The sequence below is a fragment of the Dermacentor andersoni genome, chromosome 3 (assembly GCF_023375885.2).
Source record: "Dermacentor andersoni chromosome 3, qqDerAnde1_hic_scaffold, whole genome shotgun sequence".
In the NCBI taxonomy this organism is placed as follows: Eukaryota; Metazoa; Arthropoda; class Arachnida; order Ixodida; family Ixodidae; genus Dermacentor; species Dermacentor andersoni.
Window position 1 is genome coordinate 1070373 of NC_092816.1, and position 22740 is coordinate 1093112.

The following is a 22740-nucleotide window of genomic DNA, read 5'->3' on the forward strand; positions in this document are numbered from 1 at the left end:
TCATGACCATGTCGCACTTCACTGGCAGGGACTGATCACGCATTTCAGCGATGTATGCCGCAAGCTTGGCCTACAGCTCCGGAAAGCGTCCAGACTTCGGCTTGTGGGAAATGTTTCACTTGTCGTCACAGGTGAAAATTTCGCTTCGCTGCAGTCGCCACTCTTGCACAACCCGTTCAGAAACATCGAACATTCAGCCCGCTGCGCAGTTTCTTTGGCGTAAAGGATGGCAGCCCTCTCGAACACTGCTGTGAACGAGCGCCTAATGTTTAGTGGGCCTGGAGCACTCATGACGAATGAAGAAGCATGGAAGTAGCACATAGCCGGCAGTCAAGTCAAACGCGTCAAACTAAGAGCTACAGGGAAAGAGAAACACGTGCGCAGTGTCTGCTCTTCCATGAATTGTCGATACTACCCGCAAGTGCCGCCTTTCTGAGGGAGCCGCCGTGAATGGAACAGCGGCAGTTCCATCAACTATCGACACCCGCCCATAAGTGTTGTGTGCACTGTAAAACTCTCCAAAACGTTGAAAAACCCTTCCAAAAAACGAACAAACACATGAGATAGTGAGAAGCTATGAGTAGGACCATAGAGCAAACATAAAATTTTAACTACGTTGTAACTATCCTGATATCTCGTTGGTCTCACTTTTTTGGGTGGTGCCATGTTTTGGTTTCAATTGTAAGTCGACCCCCCGCCCCACCCCACTTCAAATTTCCATATTTAAAAAGATAGGTCGACTTGCAATCGTGTAAATACGGTACTCGCAGACTCAGCCTGCGTCAACAGGCACACTCAAGCAGCCATTGTTCCATTCGTGGAAAAATGGCTGTTCCAAATTGTAGAATCAGGCGCGTGGTGCTGCACGGACAATTGCGCAAAAATCGAGGGTGACGCTGTCGTGGCATTCAATGCCGCACCGGCCCACACCCCAATGCACCATGCTGTTTATGTTGTGTGCCACTGGTGGCGTGCCTTGAAAGTGCGTGACCACGTGTGACCCTTCTGTGCAGCTTCTGAAATTCACGTGAGGGGCCATGCATTGCCGTGAGCCCACTTTAGTCACGGCTCCGTGATTTGGTACTTCACATGTGCCCTCTTTTTGCCATGACTGGGTTCAAAGTGTTCGTTGTAACAGTAGGGGCGATTTAAGAAATGTTCGTTATAGCTGCAAGCAGTTTCAATAGACAGGGTCAGAAAATCATAAATGCCCTGGAAATGTGGTCGTTATAACCGATAGGTTATATCTAGGATCGTTATAAGCGGGTTCAACTGTATCACATTACATCCCGCTCAAATGCCTAGCAACACAGATGCAACTTGTATTCACACGAAGATCACTGGAATCCTATGAGTGGGGTTGGTCTTGTGAACCTTGCAGTGGGTCTGCCGAGTCTGCAACCATGTCTTTACTCTGTTTTTCACAGTACATTGCATCAATGTATTGCAGTGCAGCGTCCTCAGTCATCCATTCTTCCCATATAACATTAATGACATTGTAAGCACAACTTCCACTGACAATATACAACCATTTGGTGATGACTGTGCGTTGCAGTCAAGTTCAACGTAATGACGAGTACCAACTCATCACTCGTCGAATTGTCACTGGTGCCAGTTATCCATATCTTTTGTTCTGCGTAAGTATGGACTTGCAGCTTAGGACCATCACTTTTACCGAGCGTTACTAGTATCTCCAAGTTTATACAACCAGAAATGCATTATAGTTGAACCTCGCAATAACGAAATCAACAGGAAACACAAAAAAAATTCGCTTTCGCGGGAATTTCGATGTTGCGAAATGGGACAGCACAGATGGGCAATGTGTCGCAGAACGATACTTTACTGTTGAAATTCAGTTAGCCTACTTTGGCAAGCTTTGCTCGCGAGAATATAGAACTGCATCGCCGACAGTACAAATTGAGCCGCAAGCATCAATCAGCAGTGGAAGCACTACCGTGGAGTAGTATTCTCGGTCAATTACATTCAGAGATATGATCACTCGGCAATGCATGCAGAGCAACAGCGCTCCACGTATGCAGCAGCATTTCTCCGGCGCAGATGCGTCCACTGCACGAGCACGAAAATGATCGCATCTCGTATACCCGAAGGCAACCGATCGAGTTTGTGACGCTGGATCCGCACATGATGCCTGGCACCGAAACTAGCGTACTTTAAGCAAGGGATTCCCAGATGACTGCTCAATCACGGCCCGATGTGTGGGACACTATGCTGCAACCACCATCTCAAGTGTCATAAACAATTTCACGTCGGTGGGGGGTAAATTTCCTTGTTTTTGCTGCATTTTTCTTACTGAGCCATACATTACGTCCTGCACTATACTCGTGGACAACTTTTTTTCGGCTATGAAGCGAAAGCTACGGGGGCGGAGCTTTTACAAATGACTGTATTCGTACGCAATGTAGTCCGGGTGTGCTCGGCACCGGTTTCGGTTTTGCCAACCTCACACAACCTCTCTAGTCAAGGTAGATACAATAACTCAGCGTGAATCAATGTTAATTCACATACGACGCGTACCCAGTTCTGAACAGCCAGCATCGGAATGCCGAAGCAGCCGTACGACGACGCGCCACCAACGCTGCCGTCAGTAGAGCTGGCGCAGCAGTCGGCTCGCTCGCTCATTTGTACATGCCGATGGTTGCGATTTCCAGAGGGGCTCGCTTGGTTACCGCGCAGACGCTGGAAAAACTTTTTTTGTGAGCATCAACATTCTTTTGTTGCTAAAGTTAGTCAAGAGCCTCTGAGGGGAGTTGATTGGCGGGACAGAAAGCGACAAACACTCACCAGAAGACACGGAGGCGTCATTTTGCATTTGATGAATGTGCAAAACGTGCAATGGTCTCGGCTGTGTGAAAACACGAAAGAGCGAACTAAAAGTACAATAAAGTATCAATATTTGACTGGTGAATGTTACGTATTGTTTCAAATTAGGTGCTGTAAAGAAAAAGTATTGTTTCCTATTTCCCTCGGAAGAAAACGTGAGCAAAACTGCGGACTACTTCCAGCAGCGGTGAAAGAGGCGCGCTTAGTTTCCGTGGCCTACGCTTCATAGCCAAGAAAAGTTGTCCGTGTGTATAAATCATCATCATCATCATCATCATCATCATCATCAGCCTAGTTACGCCCACTGCAGCTTTCGACTTCCTGGTCATCATGACTAGATGTAGGTGCGTAGACCTGTACAACCTTCATTTTGTACCTCTTATTAAGTTTCACAACAAGACATGCCACCCTCTCGTTAATGCTATAGAATTCCTGTATGTTACCAGCTATGTTCTTATTAATCAGGAATCCGACTCCTAGTTCTCGTCTCTCTGCTAAGCCCCGGTAGCACAGGACGTGCCCGCTTTTTAGCACTGTATATGCTTCTTTTGGCCTCCTAACTTCACTGAGCCCTATTATATCCCATTTACTGCCCTCTAATTCCTATAGGTGTGCAAAAACCGTCGTCACATGTCGGTATACCAACACACATGCCGCTTCAAACAGGCAGTCAACAACCAAGATTGCAGCCATGACGCGTTTCTGGCACGCGCGATCGCTTCCGGCACTTGGTTGTTTTCGTAAAAAAATATAGTGGCGCCTATGCAAGTGTAATGTGGTAATATTTCATGCACTTATAGTGCAAAGCAATCGCATCCGAGCACAATTGGGAGCCTGCTAGCCTTGCGCGAGTAGGTAATATGCAGGGTTAGTTCCAGAAAATTTTGTTGATGCGGGATTATTGTACAGCAACATCTCATTGTCTAGAGGTACAAAAGGTTTGCTGGGGATACGAAAATATTTCGTTGCCGCAAGAAGTTCACTGTCACGCAATTTGATCATTGCGGGTTTTGAATGTATAGACTGCAGATAAGTAAAGTACTGCATTATAGCACATTGCAAGCTCTGCCCTTGCTCAGGCCTCAACCCCACCGACCATACAAAAGCTTCTCTGCTCTCTCAATACAAACTGGTATTGGATTGCAAGCTGTCAAAAATCATGCACAATATCAACCACTGCTGACATGTTAAACTATGCTTCAATACCTTCTACATCGATAAGGTGGTTTCGGAAGACTACACAAGTTCATTATTCAGAACTGGTCCCATCTAACCCTTCCTGTCATTTCACAGCTGCGACACCCAAGGAACTCGCACTATTCCCATGGGACATTCGGGCTGCACAGAAGCATAGGCCCGCAGATGGCAGCACACACCTACCCGCAATTGCGCGATTTGCAAACAAAGAGGCATTGCGCAAGTGTAATATGCATAATCAAGCTGTGTAACTCAAGTTCACCCAGAATTAACTTTGCCACATGAACATTATGCTGACCATCAAGGTCCATCATCATCATCATCATCATCATCATCATCATCATCATCATCATCATCAGCCTGGTTATGCCCACTGCAGGGCAAAGGCCTCTCCCATATTTCTCCAACTACCCCGGTCATGTGCTAATTGTGGCCATGTTGTCCCTGCGAACTTCTTAATCTCATCCGCCCACCTAACTTTCTGCCGCCCTCTGCTACGCTTCCCTTCCCTTGGAATCCATTCCGTAACTCTTAATGACCATCGGTTATCTTCCCTCCTCATTACGTGTCCTGCCCATGCCCATTTCTTTTTCTTGATTTCAACTAAGATATCATTAACTCGTGTTTGTTCACTCACCCAATCTGCTCTTTTCTTATCCCTTAACGTTACACCTATCATTTTTCTTTCCATAGCTCATTGCGTCGTCTTCAATTTAAGTGGAACCCTTTTCATAAGCCTCCAGGTTTCTGCCCCGTACGTGAGTACTGGTAAGACACAGCTGTTGTAAACTTTTCTCTTGAGGGATAACGGCAACCTGCTGTTCATGATCTGAGAATGCCTGCCAAACGCACCCCAGCCTATTCTTATTCTTCTGATTATTTCAGTCTCATGATCCGGATCCGCAGTCACTACCTGTCCTAAGTAGATGTATTCCCTTACAACTTCCAGTGCCTCACTACCTATTGTAAACTGCTGTTCCCTTCCGAGACTGTTAAACATTACTTTAGTTTTCTGCAGATTAATTTTTAGACCCACCCTTCGGCTTTGCCTCTCCAGGTCAGTGAGCATGCATTGTAGTTGGTCCCCTGAGTTACTAAGCAAGGCAATATCATCAGCGAATCGCAAGTTACTAAGGTACTCTCCATTAACTCTTATCCCCAATTCTTCCCAATCCAGGTCTCTGAATACCTCCTGTAAACACGCTGTGAATAGCATCGGAGAGATCGTATCTCCCTGCCTGACGCCTTTCTTTATTGGGATTTTGTTGCTTTCTTTATGGAGGACTACGGTGGCTGTGGACCCGCTATAGATATCTTTCAGTATTTTTACATACGGCTCGTCTACACCCTGATTCCGCAATGCCTCCATGACTGCTGAGGTTTCGACTGAATCAAATGCCTTCTCGTAATCAATGAAAGCTATATATAAAGGTTGGTTATATTCCGCACATTTTTCTGTCGCCTGATTGATAGTGTGAATATCATCTATTGTTGAGTAGCCTTTAGGGAATCCTGCCTGGTCCTTTGGTTGACGGAAGTCTAAGGTGTTCCTGATTCTATTTGCAATTACCTTAGTAAATACTTTGTAGGCAACGGACAGTAAGCTGATCGGTCTATACTTTTTCAAGTCTTTGGCGTCCCCTTTCTTATGGATTAGGATTATGTTAGCGTTCTTCCAAGATTTCGGTACGCTCGAGGTCATGAGGCATTGTGTATACAGGGCGGCCAGTTTTTCTAGAACAATCTGCCCACCATCCTTCAAAAAATCTGCTGTTACCTGATCCTCCCCAGCTGCCTTCCCCCTTTGCATAGCTCCCAAAGCTTTCCTTACTTCTTCCGGCGTTACTTGTGGGATTTCGAATTCCTCTAGACTGTTCTCTCTTCCATTATCATCGTGGGTGCCACTCGTACTGCATAAATCTCTATAGAACTCCTCAGCCACTTCAACTATCTCATCCATATTAGTAATGATATTGACGGCTTTGTCTCTTAACGCATACATCTGATTCTTGCCAATTCCTAGTTTCTTCTTCACTGCTTTTAGGCTTCCTCCGTTCCTGAGAGCATGTTCAATTCTATCCATATTATACTTCCTTATGTCAGCTGTCTTACGCTTGTTCATTACCTTCGAAAGTTCTGCCAGTTCTATTCTAGCTGTAGGGTTAGAGGCTTTCATGCATTGGCGTTTCTTGATCAGATCTTTCGTCTCCTGCGATAGCTTACTGGTATCCTGTCTAACGGAGTTACCCCCGACTTCTATCGCACACTCCTTAATGATGCCCACAAGATTGTCGTTCAGTGCTTCAACACTAAGGTCCTCTTCCTGAGTTAAAGCCGAATACCTGTTCTGTAGCTTGATCTGGAATTCCTCTATTTTCTCTCTTACCGCTAACTCATTGATCGACTTCTTATGTACCAGTTGCTTCCATTCCCTCCTCAGGTCGAGGCTAATTCGAGTTCGTACCATCCTATGGTCACTGCAGCGCACCTTGCTGAGCACGTCCACATCTTGTATGATGCCAGGGTTAGCGCAGAGTATGAAGTCTATTTCATTTCTAGTCTCGCCGTTCGGGCTCCTCCACATCCATTTTCGGCTATCTCGCTTGCGGAAGAAGGTATTCATTATCCGCATATATATTATTCTGTTCCGCAAACTCTACAAATAACTCTCCCCTGCTATTCCTAGTGCCTATGCCATATTCCCCCCCTGCCTTGTCGCCAGCCTGCTTCTTGCCTACCTTGGCATTAAAGTCACCCATCAGTATAGTGTATTTTGTTTTCACTCTACCCATCGCCGATTCCACGTCTTCATAGAAGCTTTCGACTTCCTGGTCATCATGACTGGATGTAGGGGCGTAGACCTGTACAACCTTCATTTTGTACCTCTTATTAAGCTTCACAACAAGACCTGCCGCCCTCTCGTTAATGCTAGAGAATTCCTGTATGTTACCAGCTATGTTCTTATTAATCAGGAATCCGACTCCTAGTTCTCGTCTCTCCGCTAAGCCCCGGTAGCACAGGACGTGCCCGCTTTTTTCAAGGTCCAATATAGTCCAACCTTCATGCTAAGATCCTTGGCATTAAACTCATAATGGCACTTAAATCTAATGCAGGGAACAAAACAACACTCAGCTGGCCACATGGCCATTTCCCACATGCAGACACTACACTGAACCGCAATTAAGCACACAAGACTTGTTAGATACAACAGTACTCACCGCAGCAAAGACTGAGTGTGAAATGCCTATCTGGAAGCGTGTTGGTATCAACTTAAAATATAAATGACATCCAGCAAAACCAGCATCAACAACACTTCACTAGTGAAAGCCCGTCAAAACAACTGATTCTGACAACACAAATATGTGGTAGCTTAGCAGGCACTACTAGGGTGCTTGACAGTAGCAAAAGACAAGGCATCAGGGCCCACAAGCATCCCAGTGTCTTTTTGGGATTGCACAGGCAGATTCTTGGTGCTGTAGAAGCTGTATGGTAGTAAAGCAGCATGCAGGCATGTTCTCCCTTCCCAATTTGTGAGAAATGAAGGCAGGCCTTGATGCATGGTAAAAGCAATACGCAATAGCTGGCTATAAGCCCCCACTGCTTTGCTCAGACAGCTGATGAGTTGTATTGCTTTGCAGCAATAAACTTTTCCTTCCCAGCTAATGACCACTGTGCCATACAAGACTGACGACATGACCTTCATTTGACTACACTCAGAACTAAGCAGCAACCTCACTACATTTATGCAATGCTGTGACGCCACATTCTTCTCCAGCCGAATAAGGAGTTGCCAGCTATGGCTAATAGTGTATTCCACTGGTCAATCTGGAGCGGCAGCTGAAATCCTAGAGTGAGTGCTCGGATTTCACCAATCTGCCAGAGGAGAGCTACGCGGTGGATCATATCTAAAGTCCGTGCGCACGTCACACAAACCGACTTCCTTTCTGTACATTTCCATGGCAGCCCACAGCGCAAGCCTATGCTCACAGTGGGCATATATATGCTTCCCATTCTATTTCCGCCCTAATCTGCATCTAGGCAGCCGAAGCAAGTGAACACGTTCCGGTGCAGGGTGAGTTGATCTGAAACAACCAGTGCAAAGCGCAAATTTGGTCCACACTGACCCGTGAAATCCTGCTCCAGATGCGACCAGTGAAAAACATTATCCGAAGTAGAGCCTTTTTTCAAAGAAAGGAACACCTTTGAATTGTAACAAAGAACAGTCTCAGATTACTTGTGTATGCCAAGCAGCAAATTCGTGGTGACGCGAGTGAAAGGCAATTCCTTGCTTTGGAAAACACAAGAATATAGTGTGCCTTCTGCAATAAAAGCACAATTTGGTTTCACAAACCAAGCTTCATTACTTCCAGCTGTAGCCATTATCAAAATGGGCATAGTAGAAAGACAAGTTACATGCGTAAATGCACCCACACTCCAGTGCTAAATTGGCGCAGCAATAGGGCAGCGCACATTTATTAAATTATAAGCAGTCTGCCAGCTCAACACATATCACTGTATATAAAATTTCCTAGTGTAGTCTTGTCATTTGCGTTTCAAGGATGGCAAACAGAAATCTAACAATGAATGCATGCCAGCAACTAGAGAATGCGAAGAAAAAAAAAAAGTTCGCCACCTCACCTGCTTTCCTCAGATGATGACAACTCGCTCTCATCCTCAGAGGAGGACTCGGACGACTCGTCGCTGCTCTGGTCAGCCGAGCTGCTTGACTCAGACGGTGATCGCCGCTGACGCTTGCGTCGGCTCTCCACCACAGGACTGCGCAAATCATGGCCATTGTGCAAGGCATACACTACTGGACAGTCTGTGCCCAAGTGGCAAGCACGGCTGGCAGTGCTCTGATAAAAGAGCCAGCAGCATCACTCACAATATAAATGTGCAATGGCAGTACACTTGGAAGTTTAGCACCGTTCACCTCACAAACCTTTTGCGGGACTTGCGTTTGGACTTTGATGCCTGCTTCTTCTTAGGCTTGCTCTTTCGGTGGTGCTTCACTACCACAGGGGATTCTGACCTGCACCACCAGACACACAAGGCCGCAACAAGTGCATACTGAGCCACACTAGGAAGTCTCTAAACCAGCCAAGGGCAACAGCCACACAAACAGCAAAACAAACTATAATGCAAAAAAGGTGAGGTGTGCAGACAGGACACAAGAGAAGTGGACAACACGAACGCCGGCATTCGTGTTGTCCACTTCTCTTGTGTCCTGTCTGCGCACCTCACCTTTTTTGCATAATGAATCCTTATCAACTAGCTCAGCTTTCTGTCATTCTAAAAAATAAACTACGACTTTTAAGATATCACGACAGCTGAGGGGAACCCACATTCTCTCTGACAAATGCATTTCAAGACATGTTTCTGCCGTGTTCAATGTACCATGTGTAGAGTGTGCACTAAAACTGGCCCCGACAAGCACTTCAGGCTTCACCAAACATGCCTGTGCCTATCCAACGTCGTGCAGAATGCCCAATGGGTCTTTTATGTAGCTGAGGTATGTAGGACAGACAAACAGTTGCATAGAGGTCAATTGAGAACACCGTATTTACTCGAATCTAACGTGCCCTTTTTTTTTCCGATAGAGTGGGTCCAAAAATTGGGTACGGCCCTAAATCTGCGTTACCATATCACCATCGGCATTTCAGCAAGGCCACTGAGTATGCTCTTTGACCCTAGCTGTCGTAGCTCCCTCCATGCGCTGCAGTATGTGTGCTTAGGTTAGTCCACCGTCCGTCTTCCCGTTTTCTGCATTAGCTCTATCAGCATGGAAGTGCCGACTACGAAGACATGCTGAGCTCATCACGATGCTGCAATTAAAAGGAAAGTGATCCCGTTTGCAGAGACTGACAGAAATTGGGCCGCATCATGGGTGTTCGGAGTTCTCAAAACTTGTGTGCGGAACTGGCGCAAACAGGAGAGCTGTTCTACTCCGGCAGCTGCTGTGTAAGGCGGGGCTACGCGGCCCCTATCTTAAAAGCGATCTGCAGTGGATACAGAGGGTGTGTTCCAATTCTGGCCAGCATTGGAGACAGTCTATGTAGACAGCTAAGGAGACAGCCGAGACAGCTGCAAGGCCATGTTGTGAACGCGTTTCTAGCCGTGTGCAAGACGTACAGAAGACGCTTCTGCGACGTGACGCCACCATGCAGCGACAAGAAAAAGTAGGGAAAAAGCACACATTATTTCTGTATTTTAAGTCTTTGCGCCTGCAAACCTATGAAATACATGAAGTAGCTTACATTAAGGCCATAGAATAGTGTGTCTATGTTTTCTTGTGTGCAGACAACCTTCCTGTCGGCTTTCCAAATGTCCTGCTCAGTCGCCATATTGTTTGTACAGGAAAGTAGCCTGCATCATTTTTGACTTCGATGTTATCTTCACAAAGCTGTCTACTTTGACATCTTTGTGAGAATTGGAAGGAGACTTCAGATGGCCACTGTCTACTTAGCTGTCTACTTTGCCATCTACGGCGAGTATTTGAACTACGATGTACAAGAGTAAGGTTAAGTGGGACGATCGGCTCGGACAGCACATGCTTTGGAATGAGGCGCGTGACGACGAAAAGTACTGTGGCGGCACTGCGATTAAAGTGGATTGGGCCGCATCAAGGTCGCACCGTGGGAAACGACTGGCGATACTTCTTGGAAGGTTCATTCATACTACTTTGCGTGCTCGTATACGCGTTCAGACCGCGTAATTGCATATGACATGTATTTATGCCTTAGGAACCGATGCCTTTCTTTCTCTTCTTTATTTCATTTTCTTTTTTAACATGCCACTCAGTGATAGCGCGTGCATTGCGGCCGCAGTGTCCGGTTTCATTCTACTATGTTACTGTACGGTTCCCTTTGGAGAACAAATATTTTTGTTGTTCTTCAAACAGCATTTATCTCTCGTGTATTTTTGTGCATATAGTTTTCCATCTGTAGGTCTTGCAAAATGCAGACGGAGAAACATATGTAACCTTCCTGCTTGCTGCTTCAAACAAAGCGTATCTGACCCATCTGCCACCCTGTACTCAAATTTACAGGAAGTATTGTTAAAGGAAAAGGGGAAAAAAACTGCAGTGTAACATTCCATTCATATTTCCATCTTCCTCGCATAACAGAATGTGGAGTAATAGTTATGGGTTCTATTATTGTAGCTGGACCTCGGACACCGAAAACAGTTTTAGGTAGCCATTATATATGCTAATCTTTGGCCCGTAAGCCATGTGAAATGTTTTGTTCAGTCCATGCTTAACAACAACAACAACAAAAAGCGGTGTGGTAGGTTAGTTAGTAGCTACATAGTGGATAAGGCGTTGCGCTGCTAAACTCAAGCTCATGGGTTCAAACCAGCTCATGGAATTTGATGGAAACGAAATCGAAAAACACTTGTGTACTTCTGTTTATGTGCCTGTTATAGAACCACAGGAGAACTATGAATAGGATGCCTCATAATCACATCGCCAGATGTAAAACACCGGAATTTGTTTCAAAAAAAGAAAAAGGAGGGTAGCTGCATCCTTCGGCTTTCTTCTAGGGGTGTAAACAAAGAAAATTATTGTGGAGTCTGATTTCCGAGAAAAACATGTTACGCTTATTAATATTTCATACCTAAATGTAATGCCGTTACAAACTGTATGTTCACTCAACTAAGCAGCTTATATATTATAAACAGCTGCTTTCAGTTACGGTGCACTAAAAAGGACAACAATGAAGCAGTTAAAGGAACGGTATGCCTCACATACACATAAGAGATATCTGTAGATCTGCTATGTTCGTTGAAAGTAAGTGTGGTACCACAGTGGGCACCCAGTTTTAATGGGTTGCAGACATGTTGAGACGGTCAAAAATGCTTGCCTTGCCTGAATCAAATTAGCAGATTTCCAGGCTGTCCCAAAATTGCGCATTTACTATATTTACTTGCATAATGATCGCACTCGCATAATGATCACACCCCTAAATTTTGTCGTCAAAATTAGATTTTTTTCCTTTCCCATGTAATGACTGCACCCCGAACTTACCACAGCGTTATGTCATGTGCCAAGTCTAGCTAATGATGATCATGCTTACCATCTGTCAAATGCTGTCATATGCTACGCGAACGACTCTTCAAACATGCCAAGTGGTCTGCGCACACCGAACATTCTTAAGCAGATGCCCCATTTCATTTCTTTCATCACTTTCCGCACTTCCATGAAAAAAAAAAGCTACAACCAAACTTGCCTTGGCTTTATTATAAGTTTAATGGTTATAGTTTAATGGTTAAAGTTTATAAGCATAATGGTTTAGGTCAACAAGAACAACATAAAGGGTGCCTTTCGATTCTTGTCTGCACTCGTGGGCATGCAACAAATCGCGAGCGGCAACGATAACAGCCACATTTACACTGATACGTTAGAAGTGTACCCTATTCATATGCCGATGCTTGTCACACAGCTAAGATATTCGTCAACCCATAGCGGAAGCGTGCCGTATTAAGATAGTAGTGAAGACAAATGCCGCAGTTTCCGCAGCGTGCCCGCCACGGGTTTCTATTTCACTGGCAGCTAAGTGCGCCTATCTCCGTTTCTGTTCCCTCAAAGTGGTCATGGCTACGTTATTGCTGCAAACTTGCCTATAGTAACGATACAGTGCAGTCCACTTATAACGATATCGAGAAAGACGAAAAATATGATCGTTATAACCGATGATCGCTATATCTGGACTGCATTTACAAAAAAAAAAAAATTTAAACGCGTTTGCGCTCTTTACCTTTGCAGCTCTGAACTCGAATTCGCTACTTGCTCTAAAGAATAGATGATGTATACAGTAGGCCGTGAAAAACAAACTTTATTTCTAGCGCCAATGACCGTGTCAAGGATTAGGCGCGCCGAAATAGTCCGAAATCTGCACTTGCTTTTGCGGCAGCTTCAGCTTCACAACCGCGGTGTGCATGGATTCCAGCTGCTGCGCGAACACTGGCGGCAATCCTTTAGCATGCATAAAATCAATTAAGGAGTCGATCGACGACAGTGCACTTTGCGTGCACGGACATCGTGGTCGGGGTCAAGGAGCCACAGTCGATCTCGTTGTCACTGTCGCTGATGCCGTCGCCACCGTCGCACAACTCTGCGTCTGTCGAGACAGCACATCTTCGGCGATCGCCTCGTCGGTGACCTCATCGCAGAACGAGGCAGCACTGTCTGCAGTCAAAAACTCCTCCTTCGACACACCACCTGTGTCACCAGTAGGAACGAGCTCCCAGAGCTCGGTTATGTCAGCGACTTCCACCGGGTCGGTCTCAGCGGGTTGGGGAAGTTCGTCCTTACGCACAAAGCCCGCCTTCTTGAAGCAATTGGTGATGAACCACTGGTAAAGCGCCTCTTCAACATCGGCGTACAAAGGGTCTCTAACCCCTTTTCCGCTGATCGGAATGGCCGCTGATAGCTCCTGCCTTCACAATCGCGGTGCTCCCGGTTTTCAAGATGGTTGAAATCGTTAACTGGACGAGCTCATACTTCTTTACGAGGGCGCTCACCTTGAAGCCGCATCGAGAGTCCTGCAAAATATCCATCTTCGTGTCAAGCGACACAGCTTTGCGCTTTGTCGGCGCCATCTTCGAACTGGGTTGAACCGTTGGTTGCACGCTGCTTCGGTGTCGTCAGCTTGCTATCGCGAGAGAGACGCGGGACGGGCGCCACCGCGCCGCTTTGCTTGTCGCTTCTTTTTTTCTTTCTCTCTCTATCGGAGCGACTGTGGCCGACGCGCGCGCATGAAGCAGCTAGCGCCATCTTGTGGCGCGCTGCGCCAACGTTGGCTGCGCCTACTCGTGCGCGGGCGGGGCGAGACGCGCTGCGCGGTAATGGCGGCAGATACGAACTTACGGAGGTAAACATCGCCTCGTCTCGACATCGTTCGTTTCAGGGAACTAAGCAACGCAAACGTTACGATTATTTGGCACGGAAAACGCCGTCGAGACTGCAAAATTTTGATCGTTATATCCGATATGTGGTGAATAACCGATCGTTATAAATGGTTTTTTTCCCCATAGACCTAATGCATAAAATGACACTCTCATGTCGACCCATCGTTATAACCGATATATCGTTATATGTGGTATCGTTATAAGTGGACTGCACTGTATTATTCATTACTGATATGGAAGAAACTGTTTCAATGTGCATAATATACTCACAAGACAAAAAATCGCATTCGGCTTGCTCCGCCGGCTGCCATTTTTGTTTTGGCGTCCCGCACTGTTATAGCCGCAGTCGCCCATTTGTTGACCTGTCATCCCGCAGCAAATGCGGGATGAAAAAAAAATGTTTTTTTTCCACGGAAAATTTAAGCTGCATAATGATTGCAACCATGAATTTGCATCAATTTTTCTGGCAGAAAAGTGTGATCATTATGCGAGTAAATACGGTATATTGAATGGCAGCTAGGAACCTGTTCATGAGAACCGATTAACACCAGTGCATTGATTCTCTCAGGAACTGGTGCGCCTCTGCGTAGGAGCCACGGCTCTCCAGCATGACAATCATTTGGAATAAGATTCCTCACTTGCATCAGCCCCTCACCTTCGAGACTTCGAAAGTGCTGATACGCATTACGTTCCAATAGAAACTGCTATTCGATAATTTTTGATACAATAGAACCTTGTTCATATGTTTTGTAAAAAAAAGAATGCAGGACAAACATACTATCCAAGAAAACATACGATCCAAACTAACTAAAACATCTGACGGACTCAACTATTGTTGACATCTAAGTAATGCGAAACGTCGCGCGGATCGTTGCGGCACGAGAGACGCTGAGCATGCGTCGAGCGGGTCATGCTCCGGTCGCCAGAGACGCGTTTCATTGTTTTCCAAATGCGTGGTGTTTTAGAAGAGTGAGGGGAAACCGAAACGAAGTCAAGCTGGTGGGCGATGCCAGATGGCTCCGAAGCAAACGTGATCCGCCTGGTTATGCCCACTGCAGGGCAAAGGCCTCTCCCATACTTCTCCAACTACCCTGGTCATGTACTAATTGTGACCATGTTGTCCCTGCAAACTTCTTAATTTCATCCGCCCACCTAACTTTCTGCCGCCCTCTGCTACGCTTTCCTTCCCTTGGAATCCATTCCGTAACTCTTAATGACCATCGGTTATCTTCCCTCCTCATTACATGTCCTGCCCATGCCCATTCCGTTTTCTTGATTTCAACTAAGATATCATTAACTCGTGTTTGTTCCCTCACCCAATCTGCTCTTTTCTTATCCCTTAACGTTATACCAATTATTATTCTTTCCATAGCTCGTTGCGTCGTCCTCAACTTAAGTAGAACCCTTTTCGTAAGTCTCCAGGTTTCTGCCCCGTACGTGAGTACTGGTAAGACACAGCTGTTATAAACTTTTCTCTTGAGGGATAATGGCAACCTGCTGTTCATGATCTGAGAATGCCTGCCAAACGCACCCCAGCCCATTCCTATTCTTCTGATTATTTCAGTCTCATGATCCGGATCCGCAGTCACTAGCTGTCCTAAGTAGATGTATTCTCTTACCACTTCCAGTGCCTCGCTACCTATTGTAAACTGCTGTTCCCTTCCGAGACTGTTAAACATTACTTTAGTTTTCTGCAGATTAATTTTTAGACCCACCCTTCGGCTTTGCCTCTCCAGGTCAGTGAGCATGCATTGCAGTTGGTCCCCTGAGTTACTAAGCAAGGCAATATCATCAGCGAATCGCAAGTTACTAAGGTATTCTCCATTAACTCTTATCCCCAATTCTTCCCAATCCAGGTCTCTGAATACCTCCTGTAAACACGCTGTAAATAGCATCGGTGAGATCGTATCTCCCTGCCTGACGCCTTTCTTTATTGGGATTTTGTTGCTTTCTTTGTGGAGGATTACGGTGGCTGTGGAACCGCTATAGATAGCTTCCAGTATCTTTACATATGGCTCGTCTACACCCTGATTACGCAATGCCTCCATGACTGCTGAGGTTTCGACTGAATCAAATGCTTTCTCGTAATCAATGAAAGCTATATATAAAGGTTGGTTATATTCCGCACATTTTCCTATCACCTGATTGATAGTGTGAATATGGTCTATTGTTGAGTAGCCTTTACGGAATCCTGCCTGGTCCTTTGGTTGACGGAAGTCTAAGGTGTTCCTTATTCTATTTGCAATTACCTTAGTAAATACTTTGTAGGCAATGGACAGTAAACTGATCGATCTATAATTTTTCAAGTCTTTGGCATCCCCTTTCTTATAGATTAGGATTATGTTAGCGTTTTTCCAAGATTCCGGTACGCTCGAAGTCATGAGGCATTGCGTATACAGGGTGGCCAGTTTCTCTAGAACAATCTGCCCACCATCCTTCAACAAATCTGCTGTTACCTGATCCTCCCCAGCTGCCGTCCCCCTTTGCATAGCTCCCAAGGCTTTCTTTAGTTCTTCCGGTGTTACCTGTGGGATTTCGAATTCCTCTAGACTATTCTCTTTTCCATTATTGCCATGGGTGCCACTGGTACTGTATAAATCTCTATAGAACTCCTCAGCCACTTCAACTATCTCATCCATATTAGTAATGATATTGCCGGCTTTGTCTCTTAACGCATACATCTGATTCTTGCCAATTCCTAGTTTCTTCTTCACTGCTTTTAGGCTTCCTCCGTTCCTGAGATCATGTTCAATTCTATCCATATTATACTTCCTTATGTCAGCTGTCTTACGCTTGTTGATTAACTTCAAAAGTTCTGCCAGTTCTATTCTAGCTGTAGGGTTAGAGGCTTTCATACATTGGCGTTTCTTGATCAGATCTTTCGTCTCCTGCGATAGCTCACTGGCATCCTGTCTAACGGAGCTACCACCGACTTCTATTGCACACTGCTTAACCCTTTGAAGGTTTTAGCCGTACATGTACGGCGGCGGTTTTCTGTCCCGCAAGGTCTTTGCCGTACGGGTACGGTTCTGACCCTCCGTTTGAAATTTCGCGCCATAATGACGATGAGCGCTCATCGGGAGGTGCTGCCACCCCTTAGCACTTACAAGATGCGTTTGAAATTGGTGCTACCTTCTTGGGGAGATAAACAGAGCTGATTGCTAGCTTCAGCGCGTCGCTCAGATTGCGGCAACGCCCCTTTGGCGGTTTCGGTTTCGCCACGTGATCGCAACGGAGGCGTGCGAAACGTCATTTTTTTCTCTGTCGGCACTCTCTTGCAGGGCGGTGGAAGTTGATTTCTATCTTGATTGGCGCTGCTCTTAGCTTGCTTATAGCGGCGTTCGCGAGGTATTCCCGCTCCCGCTCTCAGTGGCAACGCGCTTTCGCGGTTTCGGTTCCGCCGCGCGATCGCAACGGAGGCGCGCGAAACGTTGTTTTTCTCTTTGTCGGCACGCTCTCGCAGGGGCGGCGGAAGTTGATTTCTATCTTGATTGGCACTTCTCTTAGCTTGGTTATCACCACTTGCTTATCAGCGCCGTTCGCGAGGTATTCTCGCTCACCGCGGCAACGCGCTTACGCAAGAGGGTGCCTCAGACCTCTGCCCAAGGTAGCCGCACGCAGAGATGGCATGTGTGCGCCAACACAACTCCTCGCTTCAAGAGAACAGACATGCATTTTAGGTGTGCAGACTGCGATAAGGCGCTGTGCGTAGACCCGTGTTACAACGAGTACCACGCTCGGAAATACTATTGAACATTTTGCAATTCTGAGTGATGGCGGCACCAAAATACTGTTCCTAATTATTTTTGACTATTTATTCCCGACTTAATACATTTTGGACATTCAAGATCCGCAAAAAAATAATTTGACCACCTGGGAAAGTTTTTTTCAAAATAATTCGACCCTCAAAGGGTTAATGATGCCCGCAAGATTGCCGTTCATTGCTTCAACACTAAGGTTCTCTTCCTGAGTTAAAGCCGAATACCTGTTCTGTAGCTTGATCTGGAATTCCTCTATTTTCCCTCTTACCGCTAACTCATTGATCGACTTCTTATGCACCAGTTGCTTCCGTTCCCTCCTCAGGTCTAGGCTAATTCGAGTTCTTACCAGCGTTTGGGTTATCGCATACTAAAGGCTTGCAGTACACTACCAATGGCACTATGCACCATGCCCTGTGAAACAGATAGACAAAGGTGCTTATCGCAATAGCATTGGCAGTGTTAGCTGTGAATGCCGCATGTGATGACCCCGGAGAAGGTTTGCTAGTACCGAAATGAGGAACTTAGTGCGCGCCTTGCGCCTTTTCTTGTTCACATGGAATCTAGTGGCCGGAAAATGTATCGTACGATGGCAGTTTGGCAACGCACCAAACGTTGGTGCCGAGAAATCGTATTTTCCAGGAATGTACGAACCGGTCAAAAATTAGTAACTCTTTTGGGTCATCTTTCCGTGTTCTCGATTGCGAACGTTGGCGCTGGGAAAATGTACGTAACGGGAACGTATCAACGAGGTTCTACTGAACTTAATCTGAATAGCAAATACCTTTCAATTAGACTGTATGTTTCTACTTCATTTCGCCTGCTGGCACGTTGAAGGAGATCGCCAGACAAGCCATGAGATTACATTGGTAAAGGCTTCCCGGTCTCCCCGATTAGTCTGAGTATACATAAGCAATATCTTTTCCCTAACACTATTGTTCATATTAACGTCCAATGATTTTCTTGATTTTTTTTCTTGGAAAATCGACTGGTTCACCTGCAGCAGGTGCAGCTTTGAAATGTGATTTTCAACACACACTTATTCTGGTAGGGAGTTTTCACTTTTTCTATCAGTGCATGTATAATATTTGTTACATATATGTCTTGCATACATATGTCTAAGTACCCTTTGATTTACCAAGAAGTGCATTGGTTATCTGCATCTCATTGCACCACCCAGTTAATAAGTGTGGCTTATTTCACTACAGTATTGTTTTCTTTGATCACTGTCCCTGATCAATATTCCACCAACAAGAAGCGTGCATAAAATGACACAATACCAATAAAATTTTCTTACGTAGTTACATGTTGCAGACAGGTGAATTCTGTGGCTAAAAGTTGTGTTACGTTTACGAAACAGTGTTAAAAACTTGGCTAAAACTACATTTGGTACTGACCGACAAGAGTCACGGGTGCACCAAAGCAAGTAAAACCATAAAAAGTTTTACTGCGCAGACTGCGAGAAAAACTGGGTGACCGCCAGCATCTGTGCAACGAACGCGCGCTCGCTAGCAGACGACGTACTTAACGACAGCAAAATTGAAGACATCACATTGGATAACACATGCCTCAATTATGTACACGTAGCAAAAAGGTGTCAATATAAGTTTACCGTCGAAATAAAGCATCATTGTAAGAGCATACATGCACAATTGGTCTCGGCACCCGCAACGAACTTACGTTGAATATGCTGCGAAACTCGTTTCCGCCCTAAACCAATTTGCTCGCAGCGCCCTCGCACAATTTTTCCACAGCAGCGCCTCAGCAGGTGAGCACCATCCGGCCCATTTGACTGCACTAATTTGAGCATGGCCAGAGTATACGCATCTGGGCGCACTGTGCAGTGTTCTCATTTCTTCGTTCGCGTTGAAGTGTGAGGCCGCACAAAGATCAATTCCCTTGCTCTTGCCACAGCACTTCTTCACTCTAGTATTTTGATATAAAGTTTCCACGGTTGTTGAGTGAGACGTGTTCATGTTTGCTTGCGCACGCGTGACACCATGCTTGTTAATTTAGTATGTAAGCAAATGTTTAAAAGTTTAGACAGCCGATAAACTACTATCCTTACTTTTCGTATAGCTGTCTACCAATTTGCTATCGCAATCGACGCTCCTCCTTATGGGCAAAACTGCAACTTCTTATTTATCGCAACTTAGTGTATTGGGAGTAAATCTGTTTTTCCAAGTGAGAGAAAGTTGTATTCCTGCACGAAACAATGAGGTGCGCAGTACTGTAGAGGACTTTTCTTTTTTTTAGGTAACGGCAAACGGGTGCGCGTTAGAATCGGGTAAATACGGTAAATGTTTGGTTGACCAGTGGGACGCCGTCTAACTTTTCACTAAGCTGTCATAATTGCAAGTGGGCTCCAAAATTTGCAGACAGTATACTTCTGGGCAGACATAAAATGAAGAAGTTGTGGTTAAGGTTTGGCATATCATTAATAGCGGCAGCAGGCATGAGGAAGCCCTCTTGCACGAAGAATTGCCGTTCCTCAACAGTTGTGTTCTGTAAGTTCCCATACGTGTCTATGCTTGACGGGTTGAATGCACTGCTTTCCCTTGAGCATGCACACATACATTTTGTGTCTTCATTCTTTTACACCACTGTGCAACCATTCAGTTGATAGCCAGAATTCTTGCTGTCCCAGACGTTTGCCTTGTGTCCACGTTTGCACACCTGCCTTACACACCTGCCAACTAGCTAAACTTTCAGTTGTTCTAAGTACATGTAGACATCAACTAACGACATGGACTGGACCACACTGCTTGACCACACAGACCAGACCATGCCTGCCTGACATTGTTGGAACATCCTTGACTGGGTAACCTTGTTTACCACAGGCTAAGAGTCACACATACACATCATACGGTAAATGCTAAATAATTCGACCTTTGTTAAACCAGAAAACCAGACAATTCTGACCAGCGACCTGGCCTTGGCATGCATTATTTTTCAACCTATTAAAATCTCGCAGTTTCGCTTGAAAAACAAAGCATCGATTGCGTTGGCAAATTATTAGAAAGCCATACGAAGCAAGGATAGCAATGTTATGGGTCATATAAACATGTAAACATTCGCTTACTAATTAAATCAACAAGCATGGTGTCACGCACGCACAGGCAAACATGAACACATGTCACTTGAACTCATGTCACCACTTTATGGCCTTTCAGACTTGTACACACCGGCGCGCGCAAATCTAGGAGGCCATGGCCGCTTTATGAATGGTAGAAAAGCTGGAAAAGGGGCTGCTTGAGTTTCTGCTTAACAGAATTATGTTTTCTCGTATATTTAAATTAAAATCCTATGCTATCATGTCTGTAGGTTGTGTTTAGTCGTACTTTATGATTTTTCTGAACTATTTTACCTTGAGAAATTCAATTATTTCAGTCAATTTCTTGCGCTAGATGAAGGGCCTGCGTGGATGGGTATGCGTGGTTCGAAAGAATTTTTGCCGAAATGCAGCCGACGCGGAACGCAGGATTTTCTGCGACACGGGGCCCTTAACACTCTCGCGTTAGAACAGTGAACGGGGACTTGATGGTATCTTTGGCCACACCATAGACTTCCAGGATGGTGAGAACGACAGCGGTGCTGCTGTTTAGGTTTGTGTTTCAGTTTTACTACTGAGGCAGCACTGACAAAAGGAGGCTTTCATTGTTATGCTTCATTTTGCGCAGGCGTGGCACAATTTCCCACTGAAGTTTGGAGAAGGACAGTGCGAACGCTGCAATTTGGTGCAGCTGTTTAACCGCTGGATTTAACAGGGAGAGGCGGGCTAGTTGGTGGTCAATATTGGAAAGCATCATGTAACTGCACAAACGACAATGGACGAGTAAAGAAACACACAGGACACAGGTCACAGGATGTTGAAGTTCCGCGCCTGTCCTGTGTATTTCTTTCCTCGCCCGTTGTCGTTTGCGCGGTTACATGATGCATTCCACTATCACTGGATACAGTACTGTTTCACCTAACCATTTCATAGTGTGAATCTACTTGTTTCGTTCGCTAATGGAACAAGTTAATAAAACTGCTACCTAGATGAAAGCGAGCACATTGATTACTTCACAATAAAACCTGTTGCATCATCAATAAAAAAAATATGTTGCTTGTGAAAGAGGCATTTTATAAGAAAATTAAAGCACACCTATGAACCCACTCTAAGCAAAGCTATTTCAAATAAACAACTTTCAATCAGTGCCTTCTCCAGTAAGTCTTGCCATTTTGAGCATTTTCCTCAGGCCATACGCAGTGATGTATGGCCCTGCTAGGACAACACACTTGCCTTGCGCGCTTCCTTGAACTTTTCTTCTTCTTAGGCAAGGGGCTCCTCCTGCACAGCCAGAATAGAGTCAGCCTCTCACAAAGCACAAGAAGTGAGGCGGACACTTGCCTCTTGCTGGCTGCCTTCTTCTTCCTGCTCTTCTGCTCGGGAGAGCTGTCCGAATCAGGAACAAGGCTGTGAAAACAAGAAAGACTCTCACTATATGTTCAGCTCGTGTGTGTTTATTCAGTGAACCCATCTTCACTACATCAGCATATATATATATATATATATATATATATATATATATATATATGCAGCTACTTACGGTATTTTAATAAAGACTCTTCACTACGGCTGTTAGTTAACTACAGTCGAACTGACTTATAACGATACCAGTTTAAACAATATATCAGTCATAACATGGTGCACCTTCAACTTTTGTATGCTTTCTATGGTGAAATAACCCGCTTACTACAATGCCACTATGCCACATCATCAGTTATAACGATGAAGCCTGGCCACTGGGTGCCCATGCTGAAAGGTAATGAAATGTGAAATCCTTGAAAAAAAATTTTTTTAATTTTAAGCCGCTGTATGATCACCCGCCTCCTCAATGGCCACCGCGCAGTCATTTCCCAGCCTTCTCTGCATCGCCAGCCTTTCTGCCGTCGCTCCCTTCCAAACATGGATGGGCTGCGCCAACTGTGCTGCTCCCATTGCTCGCTGGCCCCTCAATCTGCGCAGTTCTGCCAACGGAATAGGTTGCTC

At 45.4% G+C, this 22740-nt stretch overlaps 1 protein-coding gene across 15 annotated transcripts in view; it reads right to left on the minus strand.

Annotated features, from left to right (window-relative positions):
• Positions 1-22740, minus strand: part of Srrm234 (Serine-arginine repetitive matrix 2/3/4) — a 285071-nt gene that overhangs the window by 120765 nt on the left and 141566 nt on the right. For 13 of the 15 annotated variants that reach the window (XM_055065690.2, XM_055065693.2, XM_055065689.2 and 10 more), the window contains 4 exons: positions 22099-22164; positions 21991-22038; positions 8972-9070; positions 8677-8814 (listed from right to left, as the gene is read on the minus strand). In XM_055065690.2, the coding sequence (XP_054921665.1) occupies positions 8677-8814; positions 8972-9070; positions 21991-22038; positions 22099-22164 (351 nt within the window). The remainder of the gene's footprint in view (positions 1-8676; positions 8815-8971; positions 9071-21990; positions 22039-22098; positions 22165-22740) is intronic. The other 2 variants (XM_055065691.2, XM_055065695.2) reach the window with 2 other exon arrangements.